The sequence below is a fragment of the Mobula birostris genome, chromosome 16 (genome assembly GCF_030028105.1).
Source record: "Mobula birostris isolate sMobBir1 chromosome 16, sMobBir1.hap1, whole genome shotgun sequence".
NCBI classification, from domain to species: Eukaryota; Metazoa; Chordata; class Chondrichthyes; order Myliobatiformes; family Myliobatidae; genus Mobula; species Mobula birostris.
In genome coordinates, this window is record NC_092385.1 from 8133931 (window position 1) to 8149627 (window position 15697).

General features: G+C 44.7%; 1 protein-coding gene across 5 annotated transcripts in view; it reads left to right on the forward strand.

The window, feature by feature from the left end:
- Positions 1–15697, forward strand: part of hmces (5-hydroxymethylcytosine binding, ES cell specific) — an 80270-nt gene that overhangs the window by 33995 nt on the left and 30578 nt on the right. For all 5 annotated transcript variants that reach the window (XR_011889343.1, XM_072280271.1, XM_072280272.1 and 2 more), the window contains 2 exons: positions 11461–11676; positions 14875–15018. Coding sequence is in view for 4 of the 5 variants with exons in the window: in XM_072280271.1 (XP_072136372.1) it covers positions 11461–11676; positions 14875–15018 (360 nt within the window). In the remaining variant the exon portion in view is untranslated. The remainder of the gene's footprint in view (positions 1–11460; positions 11677–14874; positions 15019–15697) is intronic.

Genomic DNA, 15697 nt, shown 5'->3' on the forward strand with positions numbered 1-15697 from the left:
ACAAAGTATCTCCGCCCAAAAATTCCATCAGAGATGCTGCCTGACCCGTTGAGTTCCTCCAGCATTTTGTGTGCATTCTAGACGCAAGATGGTTCTCCTCCTTCCCTGTAATTAATTTAATCCTCCAAGAGGACACCGATCTTGTCATAGGGTTTGGAGGTTTACGTGACCCAGTGACCCAGAGAGCTGTGTTGGCTGCAGTCAGGGACTTGTGCTTTGGCTCTTGGTGAGGTCACCCATGTCAAACAGGTCAAAGAGTAGAGGCCTAACTAAGAGTGGTCCACCGGTCCTCCAGGTTCGGGGGTGGTTCAGCTGAGGGCTAACAACCCTGACCAACCCTAAAAACAATTGTTATGGAAACTGCAATGAAGGATCCTTCTATACAGACAGGGATGGAGGACCTCATGCTGCCCTAAGCACCAGAGGTGTAATGGGCAGTAAGTAATTTACTTAAATTAATGATTTTATTTATTTAGAGATACAGGGTGGAACAAATCCTTCCAGCCCAACAAGCCATACCACCCATCAAGCCACCTTGGCCTAATCACAGAGCAATGAACCTACGAACCGGTACTTTGGAATGTGGGAGAAAACCTGAGCATCCGGAGGAAACCCGCGTGGTAATGGGGAGAACGTACAAACTCCTTACAGGCAGCGATGGGAATTGAACTCTGAACTCTGACACAAGCTGTAATAGCATTGAGTTAATTAGTACTCTGCTCTGTCACCCCAAAAATTTTTCAGTTGCAGGGTGGCAAGGTAGCACAACATTTCACACTGCCAGTTGTAAAATCAGGGTTCAATTCCTGCCACTGTCTGTAAAGAGTTTACGCGTTCTCCCCATGACACCTGGTTCCCTCCCACATTCCAAAGGCATATGGACTAGGGTTAATGACTTGTGGACATGTTATGTTGACGCCAGAAGCATGGTAACACTTGACACTTGTGGGCTGCTCAGCACAGTTCTAGCTGATTTGATTTGACACAAACAATGCATTTCACTGTGTTTCTATAGAGATGTGTCAAATAAATCTAGTCTTAAATAATCTAATTCTTTCTCTGTGGGTTTTACAGATGAATGAAAAGGTGAGGTCTTTAGGAGAAGTGACTTGATGCAGGTTGATGGAACTAGGCAGAAGCATGGACTAGATGGGCCAAAGGGTCTGTTTCTGTGCTGTAGTACTCTGATTCTAAGTTGTGCTAGAGGCCAGTGGGTGGTGGTGAGTGACCAGAAATGTGGAATGACATCTTGAAGATATTCAAAATCCTTTTTTCTTTGTATTTTTAACTCAACTTCTTGCCTGTTTCTATAACCTTACTGTTTGTATACCAATTTGTAACTAGTCTGTGTATACCATGGTCCACAGTCAGTTTTGTGATCTGTGACCAGTTAATCTCTTTGGTAATATGTTAACCGCAACAATAGCTGTACAAAGTCACAGAAAAATTACAGCATGGAAAGATGGCACTCAGCCACTGTGCATTGTGATGCGGAGCAGTGAGGTTCACATCTTAAACACGGGGAAATCTACAGATGCTGGAAATTCAAGCAGCACACATAAAAATTGCTGGTGAACGCAGCAGGCCAGGCAGCATCTGTAGGAAGAGGTACAGTCGACATTTCGGGCTGAGACCCTTTGTCAGGACTAACTGAAAGAAGAACTAGTAAGAGATTTGAAAGTGGGAGGGGGAGATCCCAAATGATAGGAGAAGACAGGAGGGGGAGGGATGGAGCCAAGAGCTGGACAGGTGATTGGCAAAAGGGATATGAGGATCATGGGACAGGAGGCCTAGGGAGAAAGAAAAGGTGGCGGGGGGGGAACCCAGAGGATGGGCAAGGGGTATAGTGAGAGGGACAGAGGAAGAAAAAAGAGAGAGAGAAAAAAAGAATGTGTGTGTATATAAATAACGGATGGTGTACGAGGGGGAGGTGGGGCATTAGTGGAAGTTAGAGAAGTCAATGTTCATGCCATCAGGTTGGAGGCTACCTAGATGGAATATAAGGTGTTGTTCCTCCAACCTGAGTGTGGCTTCATCTTTACAGTAGAGGAGGCCGTGGATAGACATGTCAGAATGGGAATGGGACGTGGAATTAAAATGTGTGGCCACTGGGAGATCCTGCGTTCTCTGGCGGACAGTGCGTAGGTGTTCAGCGAAACGATCTCCCAGTCTGCGGGATAGTCCCTTTGCTGGCACGCAGCCCACCGTGCACTGTGATGCCGAGCAATGAGGTTCAGATAGTCCCTTTGCTGCTCATCCACATGCTTCTGTGCCCTTGCAGATTGTTTCCTGTTAACATCTTAGTCACTGCACTTTTACATTTACTTCAGATTTCTGGATTGCTGTTGTGGCTTCCTTTTAAGATGAATTTGCTGTTACTGCGTTCCAGATTATAACCACAGTGTAGAAAGTTTCTCCCTGTACCATGTGTGTGGTTCTTTTGACAGTCACTTCATTCCACATTCTCTGGTTTGTGACCCTTCTGCTGATGGGAATGGTTTCTATCTATCAACTACTCCTGTCCCATTCCTTCATGGTTCTAAATACTGCTGTCCCCAGATTATTCACCCTGTCCCCAGATTATTCACCCTGTCCGTGTACCAGAAACCTCTGTTCCCTAGAGTCAGTGCAGAGGCTTCTGAACCTTGCAAAGCCTTTGTATCTTTCTTAAAAAGTGAGGCCAAGAAATGATAAAAGTTAGCTTTATTTGTCACATTAGCTGGTTGTTGGTATAGTGGCATCCATGCTGGACTTTGAGTGGTCCCAAGCTTGAATCTGACCAGCTCTCTGCACGCCGTGCCTGGTTGAGTGACACGCTAGCAACTCAGCCTGATTATAAAAAAAACAGACAAATGATAAAAGAAATGGCTGCCCAATGCGTCAGAAGACGCGGAGAGGAACTAACTAACTTGTCACATGTACATCGAAACATAGAGCGAAATGTGTTGCTTATGCCAAATCAAATCAGCGAGAATTGTTTTGCCGTGTTAAGTGTTTCCATGTTTCTCACACAGCGTGCTCACAACTCACTAACCCAAACCTGTACGTCTGTGGAACGTGGGAGGAAACCAGAGCACTGATCCGGTGTTTTATAATGGCTCATTGTTACATAATTTATGCGTATCGATTAGAATCCTGTATATATTTTTAAGAATGATTTCCTAATCTGCCCTGCGCTGTTCAACAATCTTTACGTATAAGCATGCAGATCTCTGTTTTAGAACTGTTACTGTGACCTCATTGCCTCGCTTCATTCGTCCATTGAAAAACAAATCTGCACTTCTGTGATAAATTTCGGCTGCCGTCTGCCCATTTACAAGAGTCTGGCTATGTCCCGGCATCCAATACTTTACCACTTCCAAGTTTAGGAAATTGCCCCCTGTATATCTTCATCATCAATAAGTGTCATGTCCCATGACGTGAGCAGTCATGGTCTATCCACGACCATAATTGTTCTTGGCAACTTTTCCACAGAAGTGTTTGCCATTGCCTCCTTCTGGACAGTGTCTTCACAAGACAAGCGACCCCAGCCATTATCGATACTCTTCAGAGATCGTCTGCCTGGCGTCAGTGTCGCCTAACCAGGACTTGTGTTATGACCATCCACCACCTGGCTTCACGTGATCCTGATCGGTGGAGGGGTGGCTAAACAGGCACTACACCTTGCCCAAGGGTGACCCGCAGGCTAGCGCAGAGGTCCTCAACCTTTTTTGCAACGCGGACCGGTGGACCCCGGGGGGGGGGGTGGGGTGAGGGTAGTGGTGGGGTTGCCAGTGGACAAGAGTAGAAGTCAAATATGTTGTGTTTACCCCGAGAAAGACTGCAATGACCATGAAGACCATGAAGCCTTGCGTGGGCACCAGTGCGCATGCATGTACGTGCCGATTTTTTTCCTACAAGTCGTTTTTGGTGATTCTGTTCGGTGGGGGGGGGGGTGGTTGATCACGACTGGCATATAGGTGATAAGTGGCTAATACACTCAATTTCGTTTCTAAAAGGGTTTACCTAACGGATTTAATATTAAACACACAGTGCATATTTTCCTCGCATGAATACAGTGATAAGTCAATTATCAGGGGAGGACAGGGGAGCTTGAAGTAAGTGTTGAACGAACTTCCAGTAGAAGTGGTAGAGGCAGGTTCGATGTTATCATTTAAAGAAAAATTGAATAGATATATGGACAGGAACGGAATGGAGGGTTATGGGTTGAGTGCAGGTCGGTGGGACTAAGTGAGAGTAGCGTTCGGCACGGACTAGAAGGGCAGAGATGGCCTGTTAACGTGCTGTAATTGTTATATGGTTATATAAGTCAATAGCATCATAACATTTTAAGTAACATTTGGATATTAAACACACAGCGCATATTTTCCCCGTATGAACATATAAAATCATTGCAACACACCAATATCGCTGAATCAGTGGGAGCCCTGGGCTTGTTTCCCTGCAACGAGATGGTCCTATCGAGGGGTGATGGGAGACATTGAAACTCAAACGGGGTTCCTAATGTCCAGTCTATTCCGCAATTTAGTTTTCGTTGCATTCATTGCAGATATGTTGGAAATGGAAGCAACGTTTACAGTGCATTCATGGCTATCTCAGGATATTTAGCCTTGACTTTGATCCAGAATGCCGGCAGAGATGTTATGTCAAACATACTTTTCAGCCCGCTGTCATTTGCAAGTTCGAGGAGTTGATCTCCTTCCCACACTGACATGGATGACGCGTGGGTAATGACCTCGCGTGCATTCAAGCTCAACAGTGGGCGTGACAGGGAATGAGGAAAGGTGCAGCTGACTCGTATCACCAAATCATATCGTTTCCTCGCGGCCCAGTAGCACATGCTTTGCGGCCCGGTGGTTGGGGACCGCTGGGCTAGCGGAAGGAAGGGCACCTTGCAGCTCTGGTAGAGGTGTATCTCTATACCGCCACCCAAGACCCCTGTATGCTCGAGTCATTAGGAAAATCAGTAATCTTTGTGGTCTTCTTGCAGAGACACCATTAAATGTTTTTCTCCAGGGCTGAGAAAACTTGTTCACCTCCTTTTATATGTTTCATGTCATTTGGCCAATTTCCTATCTGTGCCACTGCTGGTCTTCTTATTTCCAAGGTCTTCAACAAATCAATGCTGACCATACAACAGGAGCAGAATTAAGTCATTCATCCCATCGAGTCTGCCCTGCCATTCTATCATGGCTGATTTATTATCCCTCTCAACCCCATTCTCCTGCCTTCTCCCCATATCTTTTGACACGCTATTAATCAGGAACCTATCAACATCTGCTTTAAGTATACCCAGTGACGGCCTCCACAGCTGTCTGTGGCAATGAATTTCACAGATTTACCCTCTTGCTAAAGAAATTCCTTCTTATCTCTGTTCCTAATGGAGGTCATTCTGTTTTGCGGCTGTGCCCTCTGGTCCTAGACTCCCTCACTGTAGGAAATGCCCTTTCCAGGTCCACTCTGTCTAGGCCGTGGGTTCCCAACCTGAGGTCCATGGCATTAAAAAAAAGGTTGGGAACCCCTGATCCAGACCTTTCAATAATCCAGCCTTGCTGGATTACCTTTATCAATCAACATATGACCTAATGAGTGCTAATACAATATCTGATTATTTCCCCATCACCAAAGTTAAACTCATTCTCCTACAATTACTTCATTTCTCCTGGCTTTCTTTTGAGCAAAGCGATGACATTTGCTGTCCTTTGGTCCTCAGACACCGGATTCAGATTTATTTATTGCATGTGTATCCAAACACCTGGTGAAACACGTCATTTGCATTAACAGCCAACACACCCAAGGTTGGGCTGGGGGCAGCTCGCACATATCGCCATGCATTCCAACAGCAACATAGCGTGCCCGTGATGCAGCATCCATGGTCAGCTCCAACAAATGAAGGGCCTCATCAGGGCATGCTCCCTAAGAAGCATAGTGAATCACCCAGATCATCCTCGTACCATACTGACGATCGGCATAAACAATGCAATTCACTGTATATTTTGGTGTACATGTGGCAAATGCAGATTCAGATGAATTTATTTATCGCATGTATAGTACATTGGAACAGTGAAATGTGTCATTCGTGTTAACAATCAGCGCAGCTAAGGATGTGCTGGGGGCAACCCGCAAATGTTGCCACACACTCTGGTGCCAACACAGCTAATCTTATTTTTTAAAAAAAGCACTAGTTGGCAGCCCAAGAGAAATACAGCGGTTTGCTGTTAATTGGACCATTATTTAATCAGGGCAGCCACTTATTTGAGGCAACACTTAAAGAATAAAAGAACTAATGGAGAAAATCACCAGGATTCCCGTTATTTATTTGGAACACTATGCTGCTTAATTGGGGCAGGACATTTCTAACTAATGTTAGTTTGATGGTGCAGTCTCATGGGCATTAGGCAGAACACTGTGCTTCAAGCAAACAGTTTTTAAATCGTATCAGTTGCACGTGTTTGTGTTGAAAAATCAGCTATTTTTGTCAGTGATAGTTAATGAGAAATAAACAGTAAGACAATTCAGATCTGTTCTGCTCTCTGCAGTTTCAATCATTCAGGCTTGGAGATACCAGAAATAGCCGGGAGTGAAACTGAAACAATTTCGCTATTTCACAAGTTAGGATCTAATAAGAATTTGAAAGTATCAAATTCTTCGTAGCTTCTACTTTGGATGCTAGAATGAAAATGAGAATTTGGAGGATGCAATTTTTAATAGTATTGTAGAAAGACCGTCCATTATCTGCACTAAGTGCTGATCTTGTTCATTTACAGTCAAAAGAACAGGATGAATTCCTCTGTTGATAAGTATTAGGAGCTAATAGTCTTATAATACTGCAGTAGTATTGGTAGCATTTTAATTTTTCTGCATTTTAGTTAAATACATAACTTGCTACTCAGTTTGCTTTTTATATACCTAATCAACTATTTCTGTGAAACTTCGACTAATTGGGACAGCTGCTTAACTGGGTCAAAATGTACTGGTCCTGATGTGTCCCAATTAACTGGAATGCACTGTACTTGTATACTTGTATTATTTTAACTGATCCTAGTTACTAAAGAATCTCAAATGGGTATGGCTGTTTTTTTTTTATTTCATAGGACCTGGTGCTTATGCAATTACATCATAGGTTTGCCATGGAATCAGTGCCATGGCATTTGTATTTACAGTCATAAATTTATTTTTTATATATATTTTTATATTTATTTTGCAATTCAGTGCAGAATGGGCCATTCTGGCCTTTCAAGCTGTGCTACCCATCACTCTCCTGATTTAATGATTTAATTACAGGACAGTTTACAATGACCAATTTATCTACCAATCGGTATGACTTTGGACTGTGATAGGAAACCCAAATGGAGGACTATGCAAGGAGGAAAGCCTTAGGTTGATTTTGGAGGTGGTTAAAAGGTCGACACAACATTGTGTGCCAAAGGACATTTACTGTGGTGTACTGTACAGTGTTTCTTAAGGTGACAACTCTTGGTGAGATGAGGGACATCTGTGATTCCCAAAATGTGGAGCGTCAAGGTGCGATAGTTCCATTTAATATCAGAGAATGTATGCAGTATACAACCTAAATTTTTTTAGTTTTTTACAGACATCCACAAAACAGAATAAAAGCCCCAAAGAATGAATGACCAGAAGACATTAGAACACCAAAGCCCCCCGCCCCACAAGCTGTAGCAAAAGCTTCCATTCTCCATCCTCCCCCCAACCCCAACCTGCTCCAGTAAAAGCTTCAACCCACCCCCCACCACCCTATGCAAGCAATAGCAAAGCCCCTCAGAGGCCACAATCTAGAGACAATCAAAAACTATTGTCCATCCCACCACTTCAACATCTCTGGTGGCTGTGATTTTAAGAGAAGGATGTATTTTGAAGCTGGAGGAGCACATGACAGTAATGTTAGCTTAAAGAAATGTGTGTGTGGTAGAGAGACTTCAGGTCTATATTTGGTGTAGTTGCACTCAGTCAGTCATAAATTTTACCTGGAAAGATCCAGTTTTGATCCTCTGACCGCTTGAATTCTTTCTTTTGTATCTACCCTCATTGATGTCCAGGACTTGCACTGTGACTTTACCACTTCCCCTTTCTTTGCAAAAAGGCATGTGCAGAAAAGGCATAATAAAGTCATAGAATACCACAGGACAGAAACGGATCCTTCTGTCTCGTCCCGTTAACCCGCACCAGGACCGTAGCACTCTCAGCTCTGTACTTATCCAAATTTCTCTTAAATGTTGCAAATTCCAGCAATTCCGTTGGCGGCTCATCCCACACTTGCGACACCCTCTGAGTTAAGTTCACCTTAAAACATTTCATCATTCACCCTTGACCTACAATTTCTAATTCTGGTCTCACCCACACTCTGTGGAAAAAACCTGCTTGCATTTACCCTGTTTATACCCCTCACAATCTTGTATCCCTGTATGGAATCTCCCCGCATTCTCCTACACTCCAGGGAATAAAGTCCAAAGCTATTGAACCTTTCCCTGTATCTCGGGTCCTCGGGTCCCAACAACATCCTTGCAAGTGTTCTTGTGAAAGACTCTCTTGTATAAATAGTTTATTGTTTGCTTGAATGTGAGGGATGGTTGTAATTAGATTTTTATTTGATACAAGTGTAATAACCTTTCCAATCCAAAGTGTTCCAATCTTGATATCCGCTGGCAAATTGAATATTACTTACATTGGTCGGACAACTTTTATTTCATTGTTTCAAAACCACTCATTTTTCTGAACTGTGGAGTTACGAAGTCATAGAGGAATAATGTATGGAAATTGGCCCTTCAGCCCATTGAGTCTGTGCTGGCTCAGCACAGATTTTTATACTAATTCCACTCTAATCCATATAATTTAGCCTCTTTATCTATTATCTCAGTCACTATACTGCACTGTAAATATTTCAAACCAACTTGAGTAATGATCTTTACATTGTGAACACATGCTGGTATTTATGCACATTTTATTCCATAAGACATAGCAGTAGAATTAGGTCATTGAGTTTGCCATTCCATCATGGTTGATTTATTGTCCTGAATTCTTCTGCCTTCTCTCCATAACTTGATGCCCTTATTAATCAAGAACCTATCAACCTTCGCATTAAATATACCCAATGACTTGGCAATGACTTCCAGGATTCAAGCCCTCTAGCTAAAGAAACCCCTCCTCATCTCTACTCTGAATACAATGGCCACTTGCATTCCGAGGCTATACCCTTTGGTTGTAGATTCCTGCACTATAGGAAACATCCTGTCCACATCCACTCTATCTGGGCTAAACAATATTCAATAGATTTCAGTGAGAATTCCGCCTCATTCTTTTAAACTCCAGCAGGTACAGGCCCAGAGACATCAAACTCTTCTCGTATGTTAACCCTTTCATTCCTGGGGTCATTCTCATGAACTTCCTCTGACCCAGTACAATGCCAGCACATCCTCTCTTAGATAAGGGGCTCAAAACAGCTCACAGTGCTCTGAGTGCTGTCTGATGGGATCTGCACTGAGGTTATTTTTATCCGTACACAACAAGAACCTTTGTTAGCATTCGTGTGTGTGTGCGCGCGCATATCTATCTATCTATCTCTATGTATATAATATGAAATGCCACGCTCTGTAGAATTTAAAATTAGGTGTCTGCTGCTTAACCAAACGTGAAATTCCAACAACCTCACGGGATTCTCCACTATAATTAGAAACAGTTTCTCTCCAATGACCCAAATACTGTCTCACTGTCCCCACAATATCTGGAGCTGGCCCTTCGGAATACTACACTTCTCTGTAGTAAGAATCTTGGAATATTGTGTTCATTTCTGGTCACCTTAATGTAACAAGGATGTGGAAGCTTAAGAGGGTGCTCAACCAGGATAGTACCTGGACTACAGACCAGGTCTTATGAGGAAAGGTTGAGCGAGCTCGAGCTTTTCTCTTTGGGGTGAAGGAGGATGAGAGGAGACTTGACAGAGGTGTATAAGGGGCATAGATCAGGCAGACAGCAGTCCTCAGCCTGAAATGTATGTTTATTCCCCTCCATAGATGCTGCCTGACCTGCTGAGTTCCTCCAGCATTTTGTGTGTGTGTTGCTTTGGATTTCCAGCATCTGCAGATTTTCTTGAGTTTGTACGTTCTCCCTGTGAGCACGTGGGTTTCAGTTTCCTTCCACATTCCAAAGACGTAGGGGGTTAGGAGGTGAATTGGTCACATGGATATAATTAGGCAACATAGACTCATTGGGATAGAAGGACCTTTTACTGTGCTGCATCTCTAAATTAAAATAAAAACTACTTTGCTAACTTGGTGGTTAATTAATGCGCCATCCTGCACAACTTTGGGATATTTGTGACTTCGCTGCTTTTCTCTTCATGTGCCATACTGTGTCATCCGAACCTGGGGTTGCACTGAAATAGAAAGAAGTGACCCCTTCTCATTATTTATACTGCCGGACTGTGTGCTCTGTCAGTCATTTCTTACCCCGTCAACACACACACAATGCTGGTGGAACGCAGCAGGCCAGGCAACATCTATAGGAAGAAGTACAGTCGATGTTTTGGGCCGAGACCCTTCATCAGGACTAACTGAAAAAAGAGATAGAAAGAGATTTGAAAGTGGGAGGGTGAGAGGGAGATCTGAAATGATAGGAGAAGACAGGAACCCTAATTTACGCCAGAGAAAGCAGGATCTCCCAGTGGCCACGCATTTTACTTCCACGTTCCATTCCCATTCTGATATGTCAATCCATGGCCTCCTCCACTGTCAAGATGAAGTCACACTCAGTCTGGAGGAACAACACCTTATATTCCGTCTGGGTAGCCTCCAACCTGATGGCATGAACATTGATTTCTCTAACTTCCGTTAATGCTCCTCCTCCCCTTCTTACCCCATCCCTTATTTATTTATTATCCCCCCCTCACCCCCTTCTTTTTCTCTCTGTCCCTCTCACAATCAGTCCTTGCCTGCTATCCATCTTCCTCTGGGCTCCCCTCCCCTTTTCTTTCTCCTTAGGCCTCCAGTCCTATGATCCTCCCCCTTCTCCAGCCTCGTATCCCTTTTGCCAATCAACTTTCCAGCTCTTGGCTCCATCCCTCCCCCTCCTGTCTTCTCCTATCATTTCGGATCTCTCCCTCTCCCTCCCACTTTCAAATCTCTTACTAGCTCTTCTTTCAGTTAGTCCTGATGAAGGGTCTCGGCCCCAAACGTTGACTGTACCCCTTCCTATAGATGCTGCCTGGCCTGCTGCATTCCACCAGCATTTTGTGTGTGTGTTGCTTGAATTTCCAGCATCTGCAGATTTCTTCATGTTCACACTTCTTCCTCTGTTCTGGCTTTGTCCATAACAGCAAAAGGGAGCAGTACGGATGTTGATGTGCTAGGGTGTGAATCCCCAGCCTGTCAAAGGGTTCAAATATCATCAGGTCATCTCCTGCAGCATTATAATAACCAGTTCCACCTTGTGCTGTCTCTCTTGCAGGCTTCTGCTGTAAGGATTTGCGTCGTCATGTGTGGGCGCACTGCGTGCTCACTGGCAGCTGATCAGCTTAGGCGCGCCTGTTCTTATCGAGACAGGCAAGGAAGGAGACGAGAGCCTGAATGGAGAGATGGGGACCAAGATAAGTATAGACCCTCGTTCAACAGAAGCCCACATTCCAACAGTCCAGTGCTGGTCTCCAGACGACACTTTGACAAAGTAATTGATTTCATCCTCTCTATTTCTATGTTGCCTGATGATCAATGGAATGATCTTCTGTGTTTTAGAGTTTTGTAGCATGGGAACAGGCCCTTTGGCCCGACTTGACAATGCTAACCAAGGCGGTACCTGAGCTGCCCGTTTCCTTTCGTACAGCCTACACCCCTTTTGCTCCAGATTTCAGCATTTGCCATCTCTAACATCTCCCTTTAAACCTTTCCTGTTCACGTATATTTGCAAAACTCTCTTTAGTGTTATTGTAACCATTTCCTCTGACAAATCATGCCACTTAACCACCATTTCCAAAATAAAAGTAAATCATCAAAGTACATCTGCACTCAGTGGTTACTTTATTAGTTAGATGAATGGAACTTGGTGTAGCCCATCCATTTCAGGGTTCGATGCGTTGTTGGCTCTTCTGCACACCACTGTTGTAAAGTGTGGTTATTTGAGTTACTGTCACCTTCCTGTCAGCTTGAACCAGTCTGGCCATTCTCCTTTGATCCCTTTTATGAACATGATGTTTTTGCCCACAGAATTGCTGCTCCCTGGATATTTTTTTGTTTTTCTCTGTAAACTCTAAGGACTATTGTGCGTGAAGATTCCAGGAGCTCAGGAGTTTCTGAGATACCCAAACCAACAATCATTCCACTGTCAAAGTCACTTGGATCACACTTATTCTCCATTCAGATGTTTGGTCTGAACAACGACTGAACCTCTTGACCATGTCTCCATGCTTTTATTTGCAGGTTGAATCTGTGGTTAGAAAGGCAAGTGCAATGTTAGTATTCATTTCAAGGAGACTAAAATACAAAAGCAATGGTGTCATGTTGAGACTTTATAAAGTATTGGTGAAGCCTCACTTGGAGTATTATGAGCAGTTTTGTGTCCCTTATCTTAGAAAGGATGTGCTGAAGCTGGAGATGGTTCAAAGGAGGTCCATGAAAAATATTCCAGGATTGAACAGCTTGTCATATCAAGAACATTTGATGGCTCTGGGCCTGTATTTACTAGAATTCAGAAGAATGAGGGATGACCTCGTGTATATGGATTTCAGCAAGGCATTTGATAAGGTACCCCATGCAAGGCTTATTGAGAAAGTAAGGAGGCATGGGATCCAAGGGGACACTGCTTTGTGGACTGCAACTGGCTTGCCCACAAAAAGCCAAGAGTAATTGTAGACAGGTCATATTCTGCATGGAGGTCGGTGACCAGTGGTGTGCCTCAGATCTGTTTTGGGACCTGTACTCTTCGTGATTTTTAAAAATGACATGGATGAGGAAGTGGAGGGATGGGTTAATAAGTTTGCTGATGACACAAAGGTTGGGGATGTTGTAGTGTGGAGAGCTGTCAGAGGTTACAGCGGGACATTGATAGGATTCAAGACTGGGCTGAGAAGTGGCAGATGGGGTTCAATCCAGATAAATGTGAGGTGGTTCATTTTGGTAATTCGAATATGATGGCAGAATATAGCATTAGTGGTAAGACTCTTGGCAGTGTGGAGGATCAGAGGGATGTTGGGGTCTGAGTCCACAGGACACTCAAAGCTGCTGCGCAGGTTGACTCTGTGGTTAAGAAGGTATACATTCAATTGGCCTTCATCAATCGTGGGATTGAGTTTAAGAGCCGAGAGGTATCGTTGCAGCTATGGAGGACCCTTGTCAGACCCCATTTGGAGTACTGTGCTCACTACAGGAAGGACGTGGAAGCCATAGAAAGGGTGCAGAGGAGATTTACAAAGATGTGGCCTGGACTGGGGAGCATGCCTTACGAGATCAGGTTGAGTGAACTTTGTCTTTTCTCCTTGGAGTGACGGAGGATGAGAGGTGACCTGATAGAGGTGTACAAGATGATGAGAGGCATTGATCTTGTGGATAGTCAGAGGCTTTTTCCCAGGGCTGAAATGGCTGGCAGAAGAGGGCATAGTTTTAAGGTGCTTGGAAGTTGGTACAGAGGAGATGTCAGGGGTAAGTTTTTTACGCAGAGGGTGGTGAGTGCGTGAAATGGGCCGCCGGCAGCGGTGGTGGAGATGGAAACAATAGGGTCTTTTAAGAGATTCCTGAATGGATACATGGAGCTTAGAAAAGTAGAGGGCTATGGATAAGGTAAGAACATTCATGTTTCCAAGTTCCTGCCTGACGGCCTCAGTTTCTACCTGATACTATTACTTACTGTAATTTCCCACAAGAAAATGAATCTCATGGTTGTATCAGTGACATATGTGTACTTTGATAATAAATTTACTTTGAGCTCGCTTGTCAAAGCAGTGTACAGGGTTGCGTACTGTCGTACGCAAGCAGCTACTTGGAACCACAGGTGAGAGATGAGTGCCTGGTAGAGACCAAAGGTGTATGTGCTGCTTCAGACTGGACACAATAAGCCCCCTTACTATAGCACTAAGAACCTAGTGCTACTGACATTAGCTAGTCCCCCGAGGTAGCTGGGTCCCAGGGTCCAATGCCTATGGGAGCAGGGGACAGGAGAGCCAGTGATCTCCCAGGTGTGCAAGTCAGTAAGTCTGGAGTTCATGGCCTGGGGCTTGGGATCCCATCATTGACAAGTGTGGAGTTCAGGGTCCCATCGTTGGCAAGTCCAGAGTTCATGGCCTGAAGTTCGGGGTCCCATCATCAGCTAGTCATGGGGTCGATACCAAAAAGATAGAAGCCTGAAGATCAATCAGAAGTCTGGAAGTCAACGTCTGATGGCTGAACTCCTGGGGGTCTATAGTTTGAAGTCCACTGGGGAAGTTGGAGGCCCAGGCAAGTCTGCTGGAGACCTGTCTTGGGTTTGGAGGACTCTGAATGGGATGGAGGAGCGGGGCTTTTTTTTTGCACGTTGTTTTGTTGCTTGTGTTCTGTGTTGTTCTGACGAACAGTGTGGGCCTGCTATGTTGCTGCTGGAGTGTGTGGCGACACTTGTGAGCTGCCCCGAGCACATCCTTGGGTGTGTTGGTCTTGATGCAAATGACACATTTCGCTGTGTGTTTCGATGTACACGTGATAAATAAATGAATCTGAATCTCACACTTCAGTAGTACTGGACTGCTATCTTCCAGTTTTTCTGGAGGGACCAACTAGACTAGTTCCTGAGATGCCAACAGCACTCTTAGTTGTGGTTCTTATTGGGTATTGGGTCTGTACCCAGGTTAGAGATGAAAACCATTGCTACTGTTTCGTCACCTGACTCTTGTTTTGACAGGAGGCAGAGAGTGGGGAGCCTATGCTGGCAGCCATGCGGTGGGGCCTTATTCCTTCCTGGTTTCGGGAAAACGACCCCTCGAAAATGCAGTACCATACCAGCAACTGTCGTAGTGATGGGATGATGCAGAAGAAGTCGTATAAGGTATGACGCATCAGTGAGTGGTGGGGGGGGGGTCTCACGGTAGTCACACACTGATCCAACGAGGTATAACACCAGTGGGGAGTGTCTCACAGTAATTGCACTCTGATCCAATGAGGTACAACGCCTCAGTTAGTGGGAAGGTCTCACGGTAGTCACACACCGATCCAGCGAGGTAGGATGCCTCAGTTAGTGGGTCCCACAATGGTCATACGTTGTTTAAACGACATACGACACCTTAGACACCTTAGGAGGGACTCGCAGTGTTCTCACACTGATCCAGTGACGTATGACACCAATGAGTGGGGAGGCTGTCCTGGTAATCGCACACTGATCCAGCAAGGTTTGCCGCCTCGGTGAGCAGGTGGGCCTCTGGTAGTTGCGGACTGGCCAGCTGAGGTATGATACCTCAGCGAGCAGGTGGTTCTCATGGCAGTCACACACATTGATCCAGCGACTCCACTGTCATTGATATGCAGTTGGTAGGGTGACATCGGACCCACAGGATAGGCACCAACTGGGAAACAACATTTACCTGAAGTGTTGACTTTTGATTCTCACTCCGAAGTATTTAGAACACTTTTGCTTTTTTTAAAAAGAAAGCTTTGTTCACATGTACATCAAAGTGTGTTGTTCACATCCAGTTAAATCAGTGAGGATGTGCTGGGAACAGCCCAGAAGT